Source organism: Lacerta agilis, chromosome 4 (assembly GCF_009819535.1).
Source record: "Lacerta agilis isolate rLacAgi1 chromosome 4, rLacAgi1.pri, whole genome shotgun sequence".
Taxonomy (NCBI): domain Eukaryota; kingdom Metazoa; phylum Chordata; class Lepidosauria; order Squamata; family Lacertidae; genus Lacerta; species Lacerta agilis.
This window is the reverse complement of record NC_046315.1, coordinates 65160679-65186878: the sequence shown is the minus strand read 5'-3', so window position 1 is coordinate 65186878 and position 26200 is coordinate 65160679. Positions and strand designations below refer to the sequence as shown.

General features: G+C 44.3%; 1 protein-coding gene across 2 annotated transcripts; it reads left to right on the top strand.

The window, feature by feature from the left end:
• Positions 1-300: 300 nt before the first annotated feature.
• On the top strand, positions 301-26200 carry PRPS2 (phosphoribosyl pyrophosphate synthetase 2). 2 transcript variants are annotated; one of them, XM_033147404.1, is made up of 8 exons: positions 301-487; positions 9394-9577; positions 11116-11130; positions 15763-15861; positions 18181-18305; positions 20657-20830; positions 21612-21771; positions 23824-26200. In XM_033147404.1, exons 1-8 carry the CDS (start codon positions 366-368, stop codon positions 23914-23916), a joined length of 972 nt encoding a protein of 323 aa, XP_033003295.1. In that variant the 5' UTR covers positions 301-365; the 3' UTR covers positions 23917-26200. The 2 variants fall into 2 exon arrangements, with proteins under 2 accessions (XP_033003295.1, XP_033003296.1); XM_033147405.1 differs by lacking the exon at positions 11116-11130 and having other exon boundaries at positions 302-487.

The following is a 26200-nucleotide window of genomic DNA, read 5'->3' as shown; positions in this document are numbered from 1 at the left end:
TTGGCTCCTCTTCATTCTTATCTCTGGTTTCCCCACACTGGAAGCCTCGCTTGGAGCAACCTTCTTCCACTTATACCATCTCACAGCGTGAGCAACGTCCTTCTCGCCCGGTAGCCCCGCCCACTCAGTCCCCGCCCTCTTGAGTCAGGACTCTGAGAGGAGTGCGCGCGGGAGAGAGCGCCGGTGGGGGGGGGGGCGGCCGCGGCGCTGAGGGGGCGTGGCCGCGGCTATTTGACCCGCTGCCCACGCGCGCCCGTTCTCTCTCTTTCTTCGTCTCCTCGCCGTTTCCCCTCTTCCTCCTTTTTTTCGCCGCCGCCGCCGCCGCCGCCACCGCTGCCCTTGCCGCGGCCCCTGCCCGCCCAGCCATGCCCAACATCGTGCTCTTCAGCGGCAGCTCGCACCAGGATCTGTCCCAGCGCGTGGCCGACCGGCTGGGGCTGGATCTGGGGAAAGTGGTGACGAAGAAATTCAGCAACCAGGAGACCAGGTGAGGCGTTGAAAGCGGATTGGAGATGCGGGGGGTGGGGGGGGGTTGGAGGAGGAGGAGAGGCGAGCAGGCTAGGCGGCTCAGCGTCTCCATTGCAAACCATTCCCGGTGCCCCCCTCCCCCCTAAAAGCAACAACAACTGAGGCCCTGAATCCCTGGGCCGTGGGTTCGAGCCCCACGTTGGGCGAGTGACTCCTGTATTTGCAGAGGGTTGGGCTAGATGACCCTCGCCTCGCGGCCCTTCCAACTCCTGCGTTCGCCCTGACCGGGGGTCGCGTAAAGAGGGGCACGGGCGGGAGAAGAGCTTCCTGTCTTGAGAAAGCGAGGCGTGAAAAGACGGTCATGGTTATGGGCCTGGGGATGCGGGGGAAAGAAACGCCTTGAAAGCTTAAGCGCGCTTTCCTCTGTGTTGCATGTTTTGTGTGTGTATGCGAAGTAAGGAAACGCTAATGCAAACTGCACACCCTCCTGTTTGCTCATAAACCTGCGCGGGAAAAGGGCGTCCTCTGTGTCGCAGGATAATTAATTGTTCTGCCCTAAGAGGGTGGTTTAATATATTTGCCTGAGGCCTACAAACTAGATAATAGATAGATAGGTATCTGAGGTCTCAAGTGTATGCTTAGCTCTGGCCACGCTTTCATTGCTCAGTTTTAGGAAGAACAAAAAAAAAAAAAAGCGCACTCTTGTCGCTTTTCTCTCTGCATGCTTTACCGGTATTTCTCAGGGCCCCCAAATTGTCAGCAGGCACTTGTAGCCAGGTGAAGCTACTCAGAAGCGTCTGTTACATATGTCTTTGCATGTAGTTTTCTTTTTCTTCCTTTGCTTTCAAATTTTATAGCTTAATGTTTGGAGGTGATGAGGAAGATTTACGTTTGACCAGAGTGAGGCATGCATTCTGGGCCTTCACATCTCTAGTTTACGCATGAAATGCCTTATTCATGTTTTAAAGCATAATGTGTAAATTATTAGCCTGTAATTTAGAATGATTGCACCAGTTCTTGGCTCTCTCAAAGTGTGCCTAAATGCAGACTCTGAAAGTCTACATGCCTGGTTGTACTATTAACAAATTTTGAGTAACTACCATATCTCAGTAAGAGTACTGTCACTTGTTAATCTGATTATGAGTCTGCACTTCACTGATAATCTGTGTTTGTTTGCCTGTAAAGCATGTCTTGAAAGCCTACAGGCTGCCCTTTTCCTCCACTCTGACAATCTTGATCGTGACAGGACAAAAGAGTGTTTAAAAGGCACTACTGATCATAAATAATCTAGAGTTAAGGGTGAGCAGTGAGGTGGCCATGTTTGCTTACAATAACTGCCCTAAATTGTTAAAATAAAGAGAGACTGAAGAGCTCCCAAGGGATCTGTGCAAACTGACTGAATAGGCAGTAAAATGGTAAATGCAGTTTGGTATAAACTAGTGTCAAGTGACACACATTGGTGCCAAAAAACCCTCCTTAATTTCATATGCACTTATGAGGTCTGAACTGACCAAGAATGAGACCTTGGGGTCATAAGATAGCTCAGTGAAGATGTTGATCCAATGTGCAGCAGCTGTGAAAAAGGCAAATTCCGTGTTAAGGAAATCATTCAGAAATCAATTGAAAACTGAACTACCAGTAGCCTATTGCCATTATGCAAATCTATGGTGTGGCTGTGTACAGTTCTGGTCACCTCCCCTCAAAAAGTATATTGTAGAGTTGGAAAAGAGCAACCAAAAAGAGGTGACAATAGAATTCTATAAAAATTTTGCATGGCATGGAGAAAGTAGATAGAGAAAAGTTTTTCTTCCTCTCATAACACTGGAACATGTGGACGTCTGACGAAGCTGAACATATGAAGATTCCAGACAGATAAAAGAAAGTGGTCCTTCATGCATCTTTGGTCCTTGAATATGAAATGTGGTTTGATCAGTCCAATAACACATTTCATATTCAAGGAGCAACGCTGTTTACGAGTTGTCCTACATATCCTATCCCTCTCGTGTTTCCCCTAATTCTACTCCGAGGTAGAACAGTCTGCTTCTGTGCTGCCTCTCATAAGACATAGGAATGTGGCTGTTTCTCCTTGAGATGGAAAAGTTAATCACAGCTTCTATAGCCTTTCCTGATTGTCTTCCATTGTAGAGCATCCAAGATCTCTTGCCTGAAGTGCTATCTCATTTTCCCAGCACTTTAGAGCCTGGGTAGATACAACTATTTCTATCAGATAGCTCTTACCATTTCAGATGAGTCTGCCATGTAGTCGTGGCTGGTAGAATGTCACAGGAACAGAAAAAAGATTTTCTGCTGCAAGCACACCAACTCAAGAATGCTTCCCAGAATTTGGGTTTGGGTTTTTTGTGAGGGGTGTCTGTGTTGTTTGGCTTAGTTTACAGAACTCTTTGCTGGTTATACCTTGGCAAGAAATGTAGCTAAGAGGCTTCTCTAAACTTGTTAAGAGACTAAAATTGGACACTATAGATGAAGACTCCTATAGAATCATAGAGTTGGAAAGGGACCCTCTGGATCATCTAGTGCAACCTTCTGCAATACAGGAATCTCAACACACAGTCCCCTATCCAAATTGAAACCATACTGGACCCTGCTTAGCTTTGCAAATATGCTAACCATTTTATTGCTACACCACTAAACTCCTATAAGTTTCCCTTTTCTGCTCTTGATTGAACAAGTAAAATAGACAACTTTTAAATTAAAACAGAAGGCAAGGGGACGGGCAACTCTGTGGTTGTCTTCTTTGTAGCAGGGCATTCTTCCCTGTCATCCTATGTATTCTTTGTCCCTAGGCCCAGTCCCTAGCATCTTCAGTTAAAGGGTTGGATAGCAGGTGATTCAAAAGGCTTTAAACCTGAACAGCCATTTCCAGTTAGTGAGCAGTGATGTGCCAGGTGAACCAAAATATTGTAGCTTATTCATGCTGCTGTGTATAGAAGTACACCTGAGTTTATTTCAGCGAAACTGAACACTTAAGTTATGCCTGAGCTAGAAGTGAGATGCTGTGCAAGAGCTGTGGTGGTTGGGCTGTATCCCTTAGTATATACCCAGCTTGGATCCTTAGAGTTAGTGCACAGTAGATACTTAAGCAAGTCTTGGTTTAGGGATAAGTATGCCATTCTTGTCCTGTGACAGGGTGAGCTCCTGTTGCTCGGTCCCTGCTCCTGCCAACCTAGCAGTTCGAAAGCATGTCATAGTGCAAGTAGATAAATAGGTACCGCTCCGGCGGGAAGGTAAATGGCGTTTCCGTGTGCTGCTCTGGTTCGCCACAAGCGGCTTAGTCATGCTGGCCACATGACCTGGAAGCTGTACGCAGGCTCCCTCGGCCAATAAAGCAAGATGAGCACCGCAACCCCAGAGGCGTCCGCAACTGGACCTAACAATCAGGGGTCACTTTACCCTATGCCATTCTTGTACTGCTTGTGCATGAAAGCAAAAAACATGCTCACAAGAAGTCAAAGGCACAAAGAACTTTGTATCTCACTGATGCTCCACTAGAATGGAGAAGTGACATCAGTTTAAGGAGTTCATACTATGAAACTGCAAACATTGACGTTTAAAATGAATAGCACAATATGGATGCTATGACTCTCTTGCACTCCTGATTTTAACAGTTCGTGCTTGGAAGTAAGCCTCATTGACTTCAAGCATACAAGCCAAACATTTGAACCTTAAGCTGTCCTAAACTGACTCAGAGGACCACAGCAACTCTCTGTTGTTACTGCTGCATTCTCTAATTTTCCAGCATGTGATCTGGCCTGGGGCTTAGAACAAGCACTGTGTGCGCTCTAATCGCATCTGCTTCACGTGTGTAAATAAAAGAAGCTTATTGCTTGTGTTTCTTTATACACACACACACACCACCACCACCACCGATGATAGTGATGGCTCTTGGTGTTATTGGGATAATTGTGAAAACAAAATAAAGCTGAAATAACTGAGCTAAATTGCAAGTTCCTTCATTGATTTGTTTCACTGATTTAAATTTGTGTAAAGCTGTGATTTCAGTCACTTTGAAGTTTCATTCGTATAACTGCTTTTTGCTGCTCAAGAGCTCAGTTGTTCTATTTTGCTATTTATTGCTGTCCCTTGTTTCCTGGTGGGCTGTGCCACTAATGCTAACAGAAGCAATGCATGCATGCGGGCTCGTTGCTGCACATTCTGCATACAAGAATAGGTACTAACTATGCATTTAAGCTTGTTGCTGTGACACAAAATGGTAATTTGTGTGGGCAAGATGGACCATTTACCTTTTGCTTGGTGCACCTTGCTCTGTTGCAAAGGAAGCACATAGTCAAAGGATATCTCACAGAAAAGAGCACTTCGTGGGAATGGGATCAGAGTTGCATTTGGTATGCTATCTACCTGTAGCTGTTGGTCAACTAAAACAAAACATTCTTAATGTCTCTTGTTTTGAATATATCTGATTTCCTGGCATTACGAGTCCACATTCAGTCTTTCATAGAATCATGGAGTTGTGGAGTTGTAAGGGACCCCCTGTAATGCAGGAATCTCAACAAAAGCATCCCATGACAAAGGGCCATCCAACCTCTGCTTAAAAACCTGCAAGGAAAGAGTCCACAACCTCCCAATTGACAGCTCTTTCTATTTCCTGCCACCAAAACAATTTAGCATTTTTAAGTTACTGTTATTCTCTCCTCTCCTTTCTGATAATGAGATATATTTCTTTAGCAGCTTTTTAAAAAACAGTTTGAATATCTTCTCAATCAGAATGGAACCTAAATAATTATTGAGAATGTTGAAAAGACTGCTTTTGCTTGGGATGGTGGTGGTGTAATCCCATCGGTGCACTCAAAGTGACATTTTAGCCTTGCAACTATCCTGCATTCAAGTTAGTCTGAGAGATACTAACTCAGTTGACCAACTGTTTGGATTGGGGTTTCCCCACAGCACAGCACTCAAGCACTGGATCTATGACCGAGTTGACTTCTGATATTCGAGCAGGCTGAGAGCAAAGACTTGACTGTTTAGTAGGGAATGATAAGGTGCTTATCGGTAGCAGGGGTGATTGACATTGTGCCTTGGAGTGCCTTGTATGTCATCAAACACACGTTTTTCTGCCACATATTTGCATATCAGGAAGTTGCATGTGACCTGGACAATACATGCAGTGGCTCACATACATTCACTCCCCCCTCTCCCCAAATATAGCATTTAAATGCTGTGTGTCTGTCCCTTTAAATGTGTGTGAAGCATTCCATGTTTTCTGTCAACAACATTTAGAACTGCAGCCACCAACTGTGGTTGGAAAAACAAATATTGCTTGTGAAAGTATTCTTGTTTTTGAACACAAGCAAAATATGAATTTCGCCATCCAGATTAATACCCCAACAGGCCTCTTGGCATGCTTTTTTGTTCAGTGCTTATTGCAACATCGTTGCTGGGAGTTTGCAAGTGTGTGCTCAGCATTACGCATTAATAGAAGTGAACAATTAACCAATTGGCTCAGTATTAAAATATGGTAATCCTCTCGCAGAAAAGCCCTGAGGCAAATGCCTGTGTACATTGATAAGCCTTGCCCTGAGGGTCAACAAACTCTTGTTCTGTTGGACCAGCTTAGGGGGCAAGTTCCAGAGTCAATAGGCTGCCAGCGTATCCAGCCCTCCTAAGTTAGGCTGCCAAAATTGCACATAATTGCATTTGGGCTGTTACGTTCGGGCGCAGTAATACAATGCATACAAATTGAACAGCGTGATGTACATCCCAAAACGAGGGGAGGGGATGTGGGGATAGCATTTCAGTGAAAAATATTGGCATAACAGCAGTACAGCATTAAATGTAAATGGTTACATGGTGTAGAATGTGAAAGCTGCATTTCCCAATTAAGCAGGAGTAAAGAATCTGCCTTCCCTATCCAGATGCAGTCCATAAATTGGTGATTGCTGCTACAGCAGAGGTTGTAGGGCTCTGCATGCAGGCCCAGTCTGGGAAGTTCCTGCTTTCTTGTTCCTTTTCTTCCCTCAGGCCAAAGCAGTTGCTTAAAAGGTAAAGGGACCCCTGACCATTAGGTCCAGTTGCGGACGACTCTGGTGTTGCGGCACTTATCTCGCATTACTGGCCGAGGGAGTCTGCGTACAGCTTCCGGGTCATGTGGCCAGCATGACTAAGCCGCTTCTGGCGAACCAAAGCAGTGCACGGAAACACTGTTTACCTTCCCACCGGAGCAGTACCTATTTATCTACTTGCACTTTGACGTGCTTTCGAACTGCTGGTTGGGCAGGAGCTGGGACCGAGCAACGGGAGCTCACCCCATCGCGGGGATTCGAACCGCCAACCTTCTGATCAGCAAGCCCTAGGCTCTATGGTTTAACCCACAGCGCCACCCGCGACCTATAAGCAGTTGCTTAGCTTACTGAAAAAAGGCACAGCTTATTGCCTAAGTCTAGAGCATGGTCAAGAACAAAGACTGCAAGTTTAGTGGACAATAAGGCAAGGATATCAAGCGTAAGCAAACCTTGGCCATCGCTACATTCAACTACTCATGGCAGCGAATCCCAAATGTGATTCATGAGAGGCATTTCCTTCTTGTCTCTGCTTGAACCTCTTGTCAATCACTGTGTGGATCCTGAGCTCTAGGGTTATAGGAGTAGTGAACTCTCAACTCTGCCCGTGGTAAATGAGCCTCAGTCCCATTTGTCCCATGCAATGGTCTGAGGGCAGATTATGCAGCAAGCTGCTGAAGCAGCTGTTGTCGTTGTTAATTAGTTAAATTTCTTACCTACGCTTCACCAAAAGGTTCCAGGGTAGATGATTGCAATTTAAAAATACAAAACTAAGTCAAGAGAATAGGGTGGGTTCTAGAAACATCCACTGGATTCCATAAGCCTTTGTGGATGGACCACCCCTGCAGCCCAAACCTCACCAGGGAGTGAGCCATACATGACAACAGGCTCACAATTAGCCCCTCCCTCCCATCCATTTTGTGGCAAAGACCAGGTCAAGCTATGTCCAGCCACATGCACCGTACCAACAATATACTGAGATAGCCCCATGGTTGTCGTGAAGTCCTGCAATTATTGGATATTGGAACAGCGTTCAAAACTCCCAATGTTCTAGGCGCATTTTGCAAAAGGGAATTTCATTGGTGCAAGCAGTTTCTGAGCTCTGGGTCCAGTACTGTGCCTAAGATTTCAGATTAAAACTGCAGAGTGGAAGGAAAGGAGGGCCTTTTTCTGCCTCCCCACTTCCAGCCACTCTCTGAAGACTGGAGAAGGGACCCTCTTAAGGATATTAGGGGGGTGGGCAGGGGAAGGACTACTAGACCATGTGAAAAATGAACATAATATCTTAGCTGCTGATCATTCATTTTCAGCTTTGTATTCTTTGTTATAACCTAGACATTCCATTGTGGCGCTCGTAACCTAGGTTTAAGGTGCCATTTAGCTCCTGGCTTTCATATCTCAGTTTCTAACACTGATATTGAAGTCCCCCAACTCCACATCTGAAACTGCCTCCACCAGCTCAGCTAGGGAAGTTGTAGCGCAACAGGCTGGACAGTACACTTATCAACCTCCCTCTTCTGTCTCTAGCCTGACACCTCAAGCCATCTCCTTGAACTCAGACACAGTTCAGATTGGGCTCCTGAGGAGAGAGGTGACATTTTTATGAACAATAGCAAGTCTACTCCTGTGACCTTGACTGGTGGTGCACCAATTACCCAGGTGGACATAGCTGAGCTAGCTTAATGTCACTTAGATCATACAACTAGGTTGTAGTTGTAGTAGTAGTTCAGCTGTTCTCTTCCCATCTGTGTACATTTGCTCACCTCTGTACCTTCCCCATCATGGAGACAGCAGCTAACGGTCAGGGGCCCCTTTACCTTTACCTTATTCATAGATAGTGCATTTGAGTGAAAGGTACCATGGCATAAGGAGGGTATAGCTGAAGTGCTGACTTGCATAGCTGTGATTCCATTCAGAATGTAATATATTTTGGGTGGAGGGGATTTGTTGTAATAATTTTGCTGAAGTCCCTGCCGTGCATTTTATAAAATGGGGCAAAGTGAAATAAGGAAGTTTAAAAGTGCACCTTGAGTATTTGTGTATAAAAAATCTCTTCCTCAGCTATTGAGTGGTTTGGGCACTTTGTACCCGTCACCCTTCGAACTTGAACCGAAAGTTCCAAATGGCTAAATTTGATTAATTGCATAAAACAAACATTGATGTTCTTCTGGGGGAAGATCTAGCTTGATTGCCCTTTTATCTGTATCACCACAGCAGAATGTTGTTTAACCTTGGAGGTGCGGGGTGGGGGGAGATGGGGTAGAATCTTAATGGTTAACTAGTAGTTTTGCCCTTGATACATTTGGAATACAGTGGTTTTTTTTGTAACTAGGTAAATGATGCAAACTCCTGGCAGAATCGAGCCAAAGTTAAGCCCTTTTATGCTCAACTGATTTCAGTGGGAATATTGAAGCATATGCTCAACCCTCTATTCTTAAGCTCTTAAGGCCCTGTCTGCACTATACAAAGTAGTACTGCACCACTTTGAATAGTCATGGCTTCCTCCATAGAATCCTTGAATCCTTGAGAGCTACACTTTTCAGAATGGCTTAACAATCAGTTATTCTTCTCAGTAGTTAGTGAGTTGAGACTTAACGGTATGCCGAGTAGTACAACACCCTATAAAGGTGAAGCCTGTGGTTAAGTCTATGATAACACGTGAAGCCTCTGATCACGTTGCCACAACTTGTTGGTTTTTAAGGACCCCTCTTGCCTGAAAAGCAATTTTTGGGTTTGGGGAGTAAGCCTGTGTCTGGTACATTATCTGCAGAGAGCTAAGCTGCTTAGTTAAAATGTATTGTTTAGGGACAGAATTTAAGTATTACTTGTCTGCTTTATAGACTTAACATGCCCAGTCATGTCATCATTGTGTCTCAATCTTTCTTTCCAGTGTAGAGATTGGTGAGAGCGTAAGAGGGGAAGATGTCTACATCGTCCAGAGTGGTTGTGGTGAAATAAACGACAATTTGATGGAGCTTCTCATCATGATCAATGCTTGCAAGATTGCGTCGTCCTCCCGAGTTACAGCAGTAATCCCATGTTTCCCTTACGCTAGGCAAGATAAGAAAGACAAGGTAGGTGAGCAGTGGTTACTCTGTGAAGGTACTTATCAAAATAAGTCATCCTCTCCTGCCCCCACACATTTGCCCTGATTTGCCAAATTATGAAATGTATTTAGAACTTTTGGCTCTCCAGATGTTGATTGGCCCCAGAAAGCATGGCCAATGGTTAGGGATGAGGGGATTTTAAGTTCAGCAACATCTGGAGGGCCAAATGTTCCCCACCCTTCGTTTGGACTATTATGAACAACCTAGTGTTGTTAAAGCTGCACTATGCAGAATTCTTAGTTAGAAGCAGTTTCCAGTGAAATTGGTCAACTTTGCTCCCAAGTGAATTTTGATCTTAACTGGCAAAGAGCATTCTTCCTCCCTAACCCATCATGGTGCCCCTGAGATCAACATGGCATATTTGGTAGTTGATACAACAAATATTAATGTTGCAAATGAGAGCTGAGCAAATTCTACCACAAACACAGTTGAAAAATCCAAATGTAAGTACTTGTGGGTGTGTTTGACATAAAAATAGTGCAGCATAGTATGAAGCAAGGAATATATTATTGTATGCAGTATAGTCCTCATTATTTTTTCATGCTAAGATGCCGATAAACAATTGTATGCATTCATGTCAGTGTTACACCTTTGCTTAAAAAAATCAAAAGGATGCCTCCTAGCAAATCTTCCTATGCTGTGTCTTCTGCCTCAGTTTAATTCTTTAACTCAATTATGTTAATTGTGCTGTTTTCCATACTTTAGTAATGCATTCTTTTAATTATAGGCATTATTGGGCTCAAGTGTTTGGCTACCACAATTTTTGCAGCTGTGAACAAATCAGTTAGAGGCATAACACATTCTGAAAAATATTGTGCTTAGACAACCACGTGAGATTAGTTTTGGGACTGAGCGATAAGTTATAATTAGTTCTAACCACACTCTTGGAATGACAGGGCAGGGAAATTGCATCTCCAGTCATTATTTACCATTATAAATCTTATGCAACTTGTTTGGAGTACAATACCCCACAACTTTATAGTGATCCCCCCCCCTTTTAAATTATATAAACCTGCTTCACTGTTCCATTTTGGAACATTTTATTCTATTCATATTAGAATATTGGAGAGCTGATCATTCTTCCCCAGTAATGTAACTTATTTCTACTTAAGATCTCTTACAATAAGATGACAAGTTTTTGATAATGACCCTTTTGCTGCCTTAAAGGTTGAAAAGGAAAAAAAAGAAGCTGATCCAGGTGATCTCAGAGTTCCATTTTTGACTTTTATAGTATCTTACCTTAAAGGGAAGTCACTGAGGATGCAATATTCTCTTTAGTTCTTCGAATCATATGCAACATCCTTCTTTCAATATGTCAAATCTTACTACCTGATACTTAACCCATATACACATTCTTTTCGCAACACTAAATTTTTCACCGCATTTGAAAGAGATCAATGGGGATTCTGATTGAAATGATTTTTTAAATTTATCCTATTCTTGCAGATGAGAGAACAGGATTTGCATATTTCATTAATTGACTTTTGTTGTGTTTTCCTATATAGGACCAAGGTAGATGGGTAAGTGGTACTTTACAGCTATCTTGATTTAAAATGTACCATGGATTATTAGAATCTCGGCTGACCCATATTGATCTGAACTTCAGTTTAATTGCATAATATTTAACTACATTTGAGCAAGCTCTGCCTCCCTTATCAAGAAAGGAAAAAAACCTGGGATTTTTGCATTTCCAGATAACATTACTACTTTTTACCAACACAACAAAGTTCATACTGAAGTTTATATCAGACCTTTTCCAAAGTAAATGAAAAATTAGGTAACTCAGAGCAGGAAAGTTTTAAATCTAAGCCACTATTTAAGACTTATGTGTGTATATATAGGGTATTCACTACACATGCAGAGCAAATTCCTCGATTATTGGAGAAGCAGCATAAATTAATCACAGTTTTGAAGGAGAAAACTGGAAATTGGATTGTGTAGGCATGACACACACACACACACACACACACACACAGAGTAGAAACATATAAGCCAAAAAGTGTGGTAGACAAGTTCACCTGTCCAGACCCAAAAGGTGGCTATGGCTCTATAGGATGCTGAGAAAGTAACTGGAAATTTCCAGGTTTCAGATCTTCTAAAAATATTAATGTCATTCGGAAATATTTGTTGTTTGTGTTACATAAAGGAGCTGTCTCTTGCTCTTAATCCTAAAGTATAATTTGTAAGCAGAGAGCAAAATGTCCAGGAGCTAACTCCTTGAAGGGTCAAGGATTTGGTTTTTAGAGGGGTTTAAAACCCCCCCAACTTGGACAGTTCACTGATTTCCAGATGTTATTCACGAAACATACATGCCAGACCAGCACTTATGAATGGTTCTTCTTGTGGCTCATTGGGTTTCCTTTTGAAGCATTGATTTGCCCCAATCAGAAAAAGAAATGCTAAGTGGAAATGTTTGCTGTATTACAGAAGGAACAACATTTCCCCCTCAAAAGTATTTTCCCTTGGGTTAGTTTGGCTAGCAGCCCTCGAATTCTGGGTCTTCTCCCGTGCTGTGTGACTTGGCTTGTTCACTTGGGTGACTTGGGTTTACTTGCTAAGCTGTTCCCTGCAGGCGCCCTTTTGTCATGGTGCTCTTGGATTGGAGGCACGTTGCAATCTAGATGACGTGGAACCCGATTGTGCAAGTGTCTCCTTGCCCAGTGTTTGTACTAAAAGGCGATCGCCAACATTGCACCCATTTGCTCTTTCTCTCCCCCACCTGCGTATCGTCCAACCTTGAAGAGCAGATTTTTGGGGGGAGTTTGGGGCAGAGATGGAGGAAAGAAAGGAGAAGACCATTGTGCAAGTTAGGCCAACACAAACTGGATGCCACCCAGAGCGCTTACAATTTGGCAGCATCAACAAGCTATTATTTGAAGTAAATCTTACGCTGGTGTGTGGATGTGGTTTTCTGAATATTCAAAAAGTGACAACATATTTAAAGGCTTCACGTGGGAGACACCTTAGTCTTCAGAAAGTGTTAATGACCAATTTCCCTCCCTTGCTAATGAGAACCAGATAAATAGCTTGGATGTGACCTATCCACAATTGGGCTTTGAGAGGCCAGAACATCCCATGAGGCAAAGTAAATACTTCCTACTAATTCTCAGAGATGTCCTCTCTGCACTTGTCACACTGGTGTCTTGACAAGATACAGCTTTTAAGCAGTGGCTCTTGGTTCTGGCATCTATCAATGCTGCTTTAGCACTTCATTTTTCAGCCCCGAGATCAGTGATTTACGCAGTATGTTGAACTTTGCCTCCTGGCTGCTGATGTTGCAGAATAGCCAGTGAAGAGAGGTATGTTTTCAGCTATGTGTTTTGGCTGAATGAAATTCTTCACATTTTTTTTATAATTAGCCATATTTTTGAAAAAATATGTGTATTTGACTATATTGGGTTCCACTAATGTCACTGTTTGGATTTTCAGTTGTGTGAATTTATTCTTGAAATAAAGTTTGCGGTGTGTGTAATCACAAGCTCTAGTGCTATGCAGCCACCCGTTCATTCATTGTGAGAGGTGTAGAACTCCTGCGCAAACTGCATTGCAATGAATGTGTACCATATGGCAGGAGCGGTTGGTGGATTGTGTCACGCACGTGACTCTGCTATGCGTAAGGGGAAGCAGATTGCCCCATCTCAGTTAAATCTAACATACATGAACAGTAATTCATATACATCTTTATTAAAAGCAGTTTGCAATGCATTAAACAACAGTTTTAATGAATAAACAGCAACCCACGCCCAAAATGAGCTCAGCCCCAAATCATGGCTGTCTGTGTATCAACTGTGCAGGTAGTGGTTTCTGTCACAGTTCTTTCTCAGTTCTGTTGCTCTGCAGTTATTTTTCTGTTCTGTGTGTCTCTTCTTTCTCTATCCCCTCTTGTCCATTTTCAGCCTTTTACAACTCTCCTTTCTCCTCCTGACTTTTTCCACTTCCTGCAGGCATTGCAACTGCTTTGCATCCTGAGTATTTGCATTTGTGTAGGAATTAGGACTAGCTTCCTAAAATGAAATGTAAAAGAAGAAATCAAAAAGTTAGGGGTGGGGGGGTACTTGGAAGAGTTGATCCTTAGTGGAACAGTTGCATTTCAAGTATTTTCAAGTGCTACATTTTAGCAAGACGAATTTCAGTAGCAATACTGTGTGTCCCCATTCTGCCAAAACATTACATGCTTTGACCTGAATGTGAAGTCATGATAAACCTGGTGGTTGGTGATGCCTTTATGGAGGAATCAACTTATGGCTGTGTTTTGCATAAAAAAATGGGGTGATGTGGAATGCATTCCATTCTCTCCCCTCCCCCCTCCACTTCTTAGTGCTTTCAAAGTATCTAAATGCCATTTGGAAAAGGCCTACTTCCCAGTTAAATCTGCTTCCTCATTCCTATGAGCTAAACTTCCTCACATGGGGAAATGATGTCAGTGTTTACTACTTGAAGAGGGATGATTTGTTCACTGTTCAGTTCCAAACTACATGTTACCTCAGTAGCCAAGTATTCCCAAATACACACTTGCTGAGGCAACACTTAATGTAATGTGTGGTGGGGGCAAGGGTAGAGGACCATTTGAAATTGGTTGGGGCACTCAGCACCATTAATACACCTTGAAAATTCTGCCCGGCTGGTTTCTCCCCTAATTGTTTCAGGTATCTGAAACCAAATTTCCTTTTGGGGTGAAGGAGAATTTTTTTAAATAAGATTTTAAGATCTTTCATAATACAATGCAATGCAGTGCAATAACTAATCTAAGCAAGGGAGAAAGAAAGAGAAGAATGCAAAGTCCTCCGTCACAAGTAGTTCACTGTGGAGTTTCCCTTTCTTCTCACAGCCTCCTCCCCTGGGAGATCTCTGGGGACCTGTGGGTTCCCCAAGTGGATAGTTCAGTTGTTTACGGTGTGGTGCTCATAATGCCAAGGTTGCAGGTTCGATCCCTGTACGGGACAGCTGCCTATTCCTGCATTGCTGGGGGTTGGACTAGATGATCCTCAGGGTCCCTTCCAATTCTACGATTCTATGAAATCCAGTCATCCCCAGCCAGCATGGCCCAGTGCTCAGGGATTAGGGCAGCCTTTCTCAACCTTGGGTCCCCAGATGTTTTTGGCCTACAACTCCCATCATCCCTAGGTAGCAGGACCAGTGGTCAGGGATGATGGGAGTTGTAGGAGAAAGGGAAGTTGCAGCAGAACAACAGGAAGCAAAGAGATTCATTGTGCAGGTCTCTGCTGCAGATTCCCCTCCCCTTCCCAGTTGTTTTTCCTTATAAGAAGCCGTGGTTTTCAGCATGCATTTGTGTACAAGGTGGCGTTTGGCCCTGACTATATTAAACTAGTTTGGATGTCTGGAGTTAGCAAGTGGCTTAAAAAATATCCAAAGAGGTCAAAAACAGAAGCCCTTGCTTTCAGAAAAGCCAAACAATTGTGTCCAGAGTCCTGGGGTGGATCTACACTGACCTGTCTAACGTTATTAGAAGGGCATTCGGTATATCGTTCTAAAACGTCACAGGACGTACTTTTAATTTAAATTGTTTTTCTTACCTCGTTGGTTTATATTCGTCAAAACGCTGCTGCTGGTTCTGCAGCGCCCTCTGGTGTCACATTTTAATTACGCATTAAGAACATTAAAAACAATGTGTCAGTTGTTCCTCTGCGTTATCGCAACCCTTCCTTAACCCTTTCCTACCGTTAAAAACATGAGTGCAGATCTGCCCCTGGGTTGGGACAAGGATTGAGAGCAACAGCAGGTAACATTTGAAGTGTGTGAAGAAAGTGATTTGAATTCTTGTTGCAAGCCTGAGAAGAAGGTGTGGCTGGCAGGCTGGAACCCTGAGCAGAAGCACTTCTTGTTAGAGCAGCGTTTCTCAAACTTGGGTCTCCAGCTGGTTTTGGACTGTAACTCCCATCATTCCTGACCACTGGTCCTGCTAGCTAGGGTTGATGGAAGTTGTAGTCCAAAAACAGCTGGAGACCCAAGTTTGAGAAACACTGTGTTAGAGAATGAGGATACAGCTGCAACATTTTGTTTGCAGGTCCCACTTGTTTTATATAGAGAGATGCGTGGATATTATAAGAAGTGTGGAAGAGAGACCTTAGGACTTCCTTCTCACCCGCCCCGCAACCCCAAAGTTCACAAAACCCATCTTTTGTTCCCTTCAGAGCCGCGCTCCCATATCTGCAAAACTTGTCGCCAACATGTTATCAGTTGCTGGAGCAGATCACATCATCACCATGGATTTGCACGCTTCCCAGATACAGGTAATGAGGATTCCTTTTCTCTCTCCTTCCTGTATGCTGCTTCCCTTAGTGTGTTTGCACTGCCATCAGGAAAATGTGTTGGTTCATGTGCAGCTAGGTCTGCGTGCAAGCAGAATAGACACTTGCCCTTCTGCTCCTCCCACCTCCAGCTGCCCACTGCATTTGTTGTGCAGGCTTTTTGGGGGGGGCATATAGGAGGCTTTAGATGGGAGGAGAGGAAGGTGAAATCCCATTGTGTGAGTAGAAGCTTGATTCCGCCCTTTGTTCTATCTACCTGTCTACTAAAATTTGTGCCCCACCTTTGTAAAGAAAAAGTCAGCTTGATTGTGGAAGTAGTAAAGTGATAGTCGAACACTCACAGCATGTCTCCAGTGCCTACTTATAAGTAGGCAGTGTGAGCCACGTGTCCTTCTCTAGGGATATTGCTCCATAACCTGAGTAGCACAACAGGCAAAGACTCTTTTCCTACACCCAGCTGATAACAAGAAGGGTTTCAGAAGCTAAGTGCAGTTCTTTACTAGGTTCGAATGGACAAGCGATTCCTGAGAAACTCCTCGTTCTAGGCTGATTTAGGGCTTTAAAAACTAAAGCCACCAACCTGAGTAGAGCCTGGAGATAAGTTGGCAGCCGGTGAAGAGGATATATTCAACCGTCATCATATGATCCACCCTGCTAGCCACTGATGGCACAATTGTTGACCATCTGGACCTTCAAGAGCATCCCTGCACTGCAGCAATCCATATGTTGCAGTTGACTCTACTAAAGTTGAAGCCAGGTGCAGTGATTTCCTTTGGGCAATCCTGTGGTCTCCAGTGTTGCTTTGAAGCATCATGGGCTTTGTTACTGCAGTGGTCTGTTTAAATTCCAGGCTGGGGCATTTTAAATATGTAACAAGCAACTGCTATCTCTCCAGCTCTTTTTCATAAAGCCTCAGGTTGTTGGCTGTCAGCTGTAGACAACACACACAGTCTTGGAGGTTTTCTCAAGGGCAAGTAAGACATCTGCTTTTTGCTCCCATGGGCCTCAAACTCTTGAGTTTGCTGTGCATGTGATGGGGGCGTAATCGTGTAGGAAGGTCCAAATGGCTTCTTTCATTCTCAAAAAAAGTGACAGCTTTTCAGTAGGAAGAAAGAAGTGAAGAGCAGCTCCCTTAAGTGGCAGAATCAAGAGAGGCAGAGGAGCAGCCTGGATGCTAATGAGAATTGGGATGCAGTTTATTAAAATGAAGGGATGCGGGTGGCGCTGTTGATCAGAAGGTCGGCGGTTTGAATCCCTGCGACGGGGTAAGCTCCCGTTGCTCGGTCCCAGCTCCCGCCCACCTAGCAGTTCGAAAGCACGTCAAAGGTGCAAGTAGATAAATAGGTACCACTCCGGCGGGAAGGTAAACAGCGTTTCTGTGCGCTGCTCTGGTTCACCAGAAGCGGCTTTGTCATGCTGGCCACATGACCTGGAAGCTGTACACCAGCTTCCTCGGCCAGTAAAACGAGATGAGCGCCGCATCCCCAGAGTCGTCCACGACTGGACCTAATGGTCAGGGGTCCCTTTACCTTATTAAAATGAACACCACCCACCCTTTTGGAGTCAATAAATTTATTCACTGTCACAAAGCAATGGCTGTTACATGGCTGCTTAGATGCAGGCTGAAATGTATTCAGTAAGCTTTTTCCTTGCAGCTGTTGGTGTCCTTGCCTCTCTTGTTTCAAGCATTTCAGTGAAACGGGCATATCAATAAGAGGGTTAGATACTAGACTGCATGACCAGCATCTCACTTAAAATGGTCAAGCACAGCCATTTAGATGTTGCACTTGGACATAAATTGGAGCAAAGGTTGTATGTGCTTCTTTCCATGTCTATATTTGCCTTTTGTTTTATATACTCTCATCAGGGACGGGCCTTCAATCACACCCCTCACCAGCCCTGCTCCATACTTCCCTCAGGTGCTTTTGCCTGGCTGGAATGTGTCCTTGTTCTGTGACAATACCTCTAGTTTGTCTGGATTAAGATGGGTGTGTGCATATGGGAGCTTCCAGCTTCTATGTGGCTGAAGTGTTGCCTGCTGTGCAAAGATAAAAGTCTCATCCATTGCTCTGCCCAGTTTTGCTTGTGACCCTGCCCACTTTTCTCACTGGTCCCACTCAATACTGCCTAACAATCCCCAGGAAGTTAACTGTGAGACAATGGCTTTGGCAGAGAAAGCTTCTCATTTGCTTATTTTGCATGAATTTTTGGCAGTTGTTAGCCTGCCTTTGCTGCTTGGTAATCGTATGAAAATCTGTATCTCCGTAAATTAATGGCTGCCTCTTTTCTTGCAATCTCCAGGGTTTCTTTGATATCCCAGTGGACAACCTGTATGCAGAACCAGCTGTGTTGCAGTGGATCAAAGAAAATATTGTAGACTGGAGAAACTGTGTCATTGTCTCACCAGATGCGGGAGGAGCAAAAAGGTAGGATGCAATCTGCAGCTAACCTGTTTTATTAGAACTCACCTTTTTCTGTTACAGAAGCCAAGGCAGCTTTCATGCAGTTCCGCAGGTGTTCTCCATTCAGGCACTGACCATACCGAGGTTTCCTTAGCTTCAGAACAGTGCTGACCACAGGGGCCTTCAGACTATATGCTGGGAGGAACAATCTCACCAGCATTCCTTTTACAGAGCAGAAACCACTTTGGCAATTGATGTTTATCTAAGTGATTGATGGGTTGCTTAATTTCTGTAGGTGGAACATTTTTTTTTTTTAAGAGCAAGTTCAAAGTAGTTCACTGGCAATCTTACCTTCTTCAAATAATTTCTTTGTCCTGCTGGATCAGGACAAAGATCCATCTAGCCTTTTTTTCACAGTGGCCAACCAGATGATTTTCAAGCTCTGCACTTTGCTTGGTGGGCAGGGCCCACTGAGTGCATCAGCTCCTTAATGCTAGGGATGCTTGTGTGAGATCCCACAGGATCATTCCAGTGTAGGAAAGGATTTAGACAGTGGGAGAGGATATAGTGTTGTTATCCTTCCTTGCTCACGTGAGTTCAGCAGAGTACCATCCTTTGCAGCTTAAACTTGGAAGCTAAGGCAAGGTTCATGTAACCTCCTAGAAACAATAATCCAGAATGCTTTAAGGCACACTGGATTTTCCCTGGTACACACACAGAGAGAGAAAGAGAGAGAGTTTTGTGAATAGTAAAAATTGTATTTATTTAAATAACCTCGTTCTTGAAGAAACAGTTAACAGTAGCAAAATGAAGGCACATTTATAACCACTATCTTAAGTTACAAAAGTACAAAATGTGAGTTTGAATATGGTGACTGGGCTGCAGAGCTCAGACATACACATGCAGTCAGCTTGGAAGCATGATGAAGAAAGAGGAGGATGCCCAGAAAGGCAGGATGTATGGAGGGTTACCACTTACTGCCAAAGCAGACAAAGGAAGTGATCTCACATACTCTCTGGCAAATTTTACAGGAAAACTCTGTGAGCCTCAGCCCCTTCTTGTTCCCATCTGGCAAAGCATGAATTTGTTGGTTTGATTGCAGTGATGTCCAAAATCCAGAACTGGGGTGCTGAGCAGGGCCTTTACCCCCAAGCAAGTTGGAGTGCCTAAAGCTCTTTCCATGCCAGGTCTGCTTGGCATTTTGTTTGTATGTTTATATACCACCTTTTCCTCCAAGGAACTCAAGGTGGCAAACGTGGCTCACACCCTTTGCCTTTTATCAACCCTGTGAGCCAGAGAGGGTGAGACTTGCCACCAAGTGAGCTTCATGGCTGGCTGGGGATTTGATACACTAAACTCCTCTAAACCCACACTTGCAAAAGTTACCACTGTGACATATGTAGAAACTGCTTTCAGCTGCCAAGTCACCAAGGCCTTTGCATGTGGAATATGTGGAATAGGCCTTTGCATTTAGGTCTGGCCAGGCATCTGAAACTCACTAGCAATGGTGGCTGCCTAACTTCTTTTGGGAGGCAGTTCCATAGGCTAGGGCCCACAATACTGAAAGCACAACTCCTCACTGACAGGAAATTTGTTTCTGGCTGATAGAGAACCACTAACAGTGCTTCTCACCCCGCCCCAAACAATGGCAGTGATAAACTTGGGATTGTACATGATCTAAGTTACTCTGGGTACAAGTACCTTGAAATTGGCCCAGCAGCAGATGGGAAGCCAGTGCAGGTCTTTTCAACTCCAGCATCGTGTGTTGGTGCTAGTCTGTGGGTTACCAAAGCCTCCTTGAGAAATTAGCACTCTGGTTGTATTCAACACAGGCAGGAACGTGCTGAGTAGTCCCAGCCTCCCTAGCCTTTCTGGGAAGAGCACAGAGGTCTTCTGTGGTCATGGGAGTCTTCACACGCCAGAAGGCATCCATCCACAGGACATCCTACATGCCTGGGATTCAGGCTCACAACAAGCTTTTGCAGGTTCAGCCATATGCACAAAGACTTAGGTGCTAGAGGCAGGCGAGGGGTGCTCATCATGTGCATCTTGCCAGAAGAGACGTACTTAACACAAAATTCTGCACTCTAAAGAGCAAAGATTCTCTCTTGCGATCAAGCTACCCATTATGCTAAATTGAGACAGCTAATGTAATCAAATGCAGCTAATTTTTAAAATGCTCCATCAAGCAAATCTAGATCCTGATTATAAATGCTCCCCTGCATTAAATTGAGGGGAGGTGGGGGTTGAATTTTGCTTCATGTGACTCATCTACTGCTGTTGTAACATTTTTATAGGTTCTAAAAATTTGGTTCTGATCTGTCAGTTCTTTTAATGCAAAAGCCTTGACTATGTTTTGCTCCCGCTCGATGCAGAGTCACTTCAATTGCTGACAGACTGAATGTCGAGTTTGCCCTGATTCACAAAGAGAGGAAGAAAGCCAACGAAGTGGACCGGATGGTCTTGGTTGGGGATGTGAGCAACCGCGTAGCCATTCTTGTAGACGACATGGCAGACACATGCGGCACAATATGTCACGCTGCGGACAAGTGAGTAAAAAACTGAGGCAGACCTTCATGATGAAGAGAATCCGGTAGCAGCACAGGTTTCTTGGGGGGGGGGGGTTCATTTTAGTTCAGGAAAAAAAGATCTTGCACACACAAAAATCGTTGGTTTCTCTGCCTGCCATGACTTAAGTATGTATGGGTATATAGATGAACTTTGTAGTCAAGTCATCGTTTACAGCTGTGCAGGATAATTGCATAGTAGGGCTGGGTGATAACTGGTTTTCAACATTGTGATATGTTGGCTGCTAAATACCACAATAAGTGAGCAAGCCCCAACGCCTCTGGGGCTCATGCAAGCAAGAGGGGCATCAGGGCTTCCTCATATGCATCTGCCTGCCTTCACCTGAGCAAGCAGGCTGTGCCTTTCCTTCTGGGGCGGTGAGTCGCTCCATGAGGAAAGATGCAGCCTGCCTTCCTGGGTGAAGGCAGGCAGACGACAGGTGTGTAGTGTTTGGGGGAGCCACTGGGGCAATTGCCGGTGGCGCCCTGCACTGCTTTGTGAGACCTTGCAAAGCCACTTGGGGCTATTGCCCCTCTGGCAGCTGGGCAGGCCCTGTTTGTCCTCCGCCCCTGGCAGCCATGTGCACACATGCACCATGGAGATGAACTCCGCCACTGGTGTATGAAGCCTGAGAAGCAGGTTCTCAGGCTCTGTGCGTCTGTCTGCCTTTGCTCAAGCGGGTGATTACTTTTGTCGTTTCCTGAAACTTGCACTCTAGATTTGTGCTGATGTTCATACATCTCCTGCTCTCCCCCTTCCTAGATTAGTGTCTGCTGGAGCAACTAAGGTTTATGCTATTCTCACTCATGGGATCTTCTCTGGCCCTGCTATTTCGCGGATCAACAATGCTGCCTTTGAAGCAGTCGTCGTCACCAACACGATCCCACAGGAAGAAAAAATGAAGCATTGTCCCAAGATTCAGGTATGGTGTGCTGATTTACAGCAGCAGTTCATCTTTTTGAGCTTTATATAACAGTTTCATGAGCCACATTAAGGGGATAAAATAGATATGTGCCTGGGGACACCCCCCGAAGATAGAACTTTTTTGAGGGGGGTGTGCAATGAGGTGCTTCCTCATCAAGGCCAGATTTGCAGAGAGGGAAGTTGCACTCAAGTCTGGCTCTGGTGCATGAGGCAGCTTCATTGCATGATGATCCAATGCTGCCATCCCATGGCAGCATCACAGCCCCCTAGGCCTGGGAGATATAGGAGGGGCCTCAGCCAAGCAGCTTTACAGAGTCTCTGACCCAATTGACTCTCATGAGCCAGAAGTGAGGTCTCTGTTAAACTGCTCCCCAGTTGTGGAAGTCCCAATTCTCCTTGCAAATGAGCAGGAGAAGGATTGGGGCTGTGCAGGTGGGGGCTTCATGCCCTCCCTGGAGAAAGGTAGCTTGGCCGTGCAAGGCAGAGGCAGCTTTCCAAATGGCACCTGAGAGGCTCTGTGCACTTTGCTGGGAGGGTAGGCTATGTCTGCACACAAGCTGGAGCGGCGGGAGCCTTTGCACCTGCCAGCTAAGTAGCACAATATTGCTCTGCCCCCCAGCACTGGGAGCAATGCAGCTTGTTGTTTCAGCATCACCAGACGACAATGTTGAAAACCTGATACCGCTTCCACTGGGCTGGGCCAGTGAGGCTGCAGCAGGCTCCTTCTGCACCCGTGTGAATCGTAAGACTTTTGAGATATAGATAGATATCAAACATGCTAAATCGGGTCCTAATTGATTTATGTCTTGTACCAGGCATCCCTGGTGGCTAAACTAATCTCAGTTAGTTTTACAAGTAAAAAGCCCCTGCAGTACAGTTTACAAGTAAAAAGCCCCTGCAGTGCCTTCTTTGGGAAATGATTGCTTAGAGCAGTGTTCCCCAACCTTGGGCCTCCAGCTGTTTTTGGCCTACAACTCCCATCATCCCTGACCACTGTCCTTGCTAGCTATAGTCCAAAAACAGCTGGAGGCCCAAGGTTGGGGAACACTGGCTTAGAGCACACTTTAAAACCCCCCCAAAGAAAGAAATGTGTAAGGATGCTGGGGCTTTAAATAAAGTGCATCCTGCTTACTTGGTATTGGTTTGTCTCTGGGGTGTAGTCTGGAGGCACATGAGACCAAGCACCTTGCAGCACCACCAGCATTGCGTCTTTCGATGGCACCTGGGGCACACATGTTCACCGAGGCTAAACAAAACCCACTGTGCCAGCCAACCCTTGCCACTAGGTACAGTACAGGGGGGAGCCTTTGGTGGGCATATCTGGCTCTATGCCCCCATCCTTGCAGAACAACATAAAACAAGTCTGATCAGTGCATGGTTAATGTGACAAATACTAAAAATAAATACTACAGGCCTTGGAGGGAAAGTGTTGTAAATATCGGTTCTCACTGCCCTCCAGTGGCAACAACTCTAATTGCCGTTATGCACAGTTTCTGTCTCTTACCCACGTGCCATCAGGTATCGGCAGCATTACAACATCTGTAATGTATCTCTGCTGCTTCTGCCTCTCCACCTTAGGAGAGGAAGAAGCAGTCAAGATACATTGCCCAGCCCTGAGGAAGCCCCCATACTGCTCTGGCTCATGCAAGCTGCAGGGGCTTTCTTAAACTGCTCAGCAAGCCCTGATAGCACTCCAGCTCACAGAGCGGTGCTTGCTCCTTCTCAGATGCAATGTATTGCTAGCTCAAGTTGTCTGAAACTGGCATTGCGATATGAACCCCATGCCACACTCAGACAGTTTATCACTGTATCATCCACTAACTCTAGTCATCAGTCTGCAGAATTGCTGTTTTTGGAGTCTTGGGAAATGTGAAACTTAATCAAGATGTTCCAGCATATCTGCAGGGTCTTATGAAAAGAGCTTGTACAACAACAATGACTGGCAACATTCCTCCCCCCGCCCCCTGGCCCAATACACAATTGAGGTTTTGAATGAGACTCACTTTGGCATGTCCGGATAACAAAGTAAGCGACTATCTTTTCCTTGTAGGTTATTGATATTTCTATGATTTTGGCTGAGGCGATCCGAAGAACACACAACGGTGAATCTGTGTCGTACCTGTTCAGCCACGTCCCACTATAACTGCAAACCAGCTTTGGCATGCTGCATTCTGGGGGGGGGGGACACGCACATCAGATAATGCAGCTGATTATGAAGATGACAAATGTCTACGAAAAGCTTCAGCTCAACCACACCTTTGTTCCTTCTTTTAATATGGACAATAACTAAACTGGGCAAATATGTGTATTATTTTTGCTTAACTTTTTATAAATTCTCTTTGGATTTTTAAAAGAGAAAACTATGATTTTTGCCTGTGATCTATTAAGATGTGCATATATCATATGGGAAAACAGTGAGACAATATTTTTGCTAAGGCCAAAAGTTAGCTCGGGTTGGTAACCTGAGAGACATGCACTTGGCTGAGAGTTAACTGTGCCACACTTAGAACAGAAACTTGTACTCATTTACAGATTTAGATTAAATGGCCTGTGAAATTCCCTTCTGACAAAATCAGTGTCTATCTTAAGCTTGCAGATAGTTTGTGGTCGGGTAATAATTTTTTGCACCTCTTGAAGTGCCCCTGGCACAAAGATGAACTTAGGCTGCCCTCTCATCCTGAGAAATCACTGCACCGAAATGCTTCTAAACAGCTATGACCCGGGATAGCATAGTACAGTGCTTCATGGATTGCTGAGTTATGGCTGCACATGCAGCCATAGGAAACTGCCTTATTAGTCCATCCCACTCTGCATTGTCTAGACTAGACTGGCAGTATGATAGCCAGGGTTTCAGACGGGGCATTCCTAGTTCTACCTAGAGATGCCAAGAACCTGGAACTACAGCTCCACTAAGCCATGACCCTTCCCCCTCTTTGTGTCTCAGCCAATGAGGTACCTCGATCTGGAGGAGCATCACATGCTTAGCTCACTGACTTAGAGAGCAAAGAATATGCAGTTCTTTCAAAATGCACCCTTCTACCCTGCACGCACACACAATCTGCAACAAACTCTTACTTCCCAATGCCAGCACTTTATTCAGTGCCTGGCGCTTCAGAATACTTGAGCCAAACCGTAATGCAATGTATCAACTCTACAATTTTATTATCCTTTTAAAAAAATGCTTGTAAAACTTTCTTTGTTTTATTGTTGCCATTTTGTGCTGGTGGCTCTGGGGGGCCCTTCCCATGCTAATTCTGTGACATGAGAGCTGTTGCAGTACAGCTGCCTTCGGCACCACAAACCCCAATACTGTATCACAAGTATTGCCTTGAAAAACGTGGGGCAATGCTGACACGGGAAGGAGCTTCGAATACGGCGCTCCCATCTGACATTACCCGAATGGTGGGGGCAGCGCTTGCAACAGCTTCCGTGCTGTGAAGGGGGCCTGAGTTTCTAATTCCCAGCTAACACTTCATTTTCAATGCTAGCCTATGTTATAAAAGGGACCAATCCTAAACCCTCACAATAATCCTCACTTAAACTCTTAATAGTGGTTGTGCATTAGGGAAGTCTGTTTGAAAAGTACAAACATGAGCTTCCTTTTCTTCCAGTAATCAGTTGTCCATTTATTATGCAGAAGGCAAAAAGAAAGACATTTAAAAACATCTGCCTTACTGCATTTTCTTTGTATAAAATAACATTTGGTGTGGGTTTTTTTTGCTTTTCTTTCCAAAACCAAGATTCCCACAAGACCACGTGTACTCTGCCATCTGCAGGGGAACTGAAACAATCGTGTACAAAACTTGGTTGTGCAAATTTTGAACAGTTAAACTTTTAGCAATCAGTTTCTGAAAGTGTTTATCAAGACAGATGCCTAGCTTGGCGTTTCTCATAACATGAATGAAGTAAGTGGCAAAAAATAGCATTTAATGGATGCAAGTTGCATCCAGGATTACACAATCCCTTTTTAAACCATAACTGGTGGTCTTGTTCCATAGCCCCCAAAAAGGGACAATGATGAAAATCTGTATGGAATTTTAAAATGACTTCCACTTTCTTAAACATTCATATATATTTCTTCTGTAATGCTTTTTGCAATAAGAGAACAGAAAAGACTTAAAAGTGTGTAAAGTTTAAACCAAAAAGCATTTTCAGTCTACATCTGCTTAACTTGCTTTGGATTTAAAGTGTTGGTAATTTTTTTGTCACTTATCTTGCCAAAGAATGTTTGATTCCTTAGTTCTTTGTATTGTTTCTGCAATCTCTCTCTTTATCCACCAATACCAAAGCTGGAAGAAATGAAACCCATTTTCTTTCAATATCTGATAAGTTATAGACTGGGTTTGTTTCAAATGACATCAGGAAAGGTTTGCCCATTATTGTGTTTAAAGTTTCTCAATAAATCTCAAAACAGCATTATACTTACC

Excerpts from the sequence above, each read along its gene's own strand:
- PRPS2 (XM_033147404.1), top strand. The coding sequence starts at position 366 with ATGCCCAACATCGTGCTCTTCAGCGGCAGCTCGCACCAGGATCTGTCC. Across the intron at positions 15,862-18,180 it reads TGCACGCTTCCCAGATACAG|GGTTTCTTTGATATCCCAGT; the intron begins GTAATGAGGATT and ends TGCAATCTCCAG. Across the intron at positions 20,831-21,611 it reads ATATGTCACGCTGCGGACAA|ATTAGTGTCTGCTGGAGCAA; the intron begins GTGAGTAAAAAA and ends CCCCCTTCCTAG.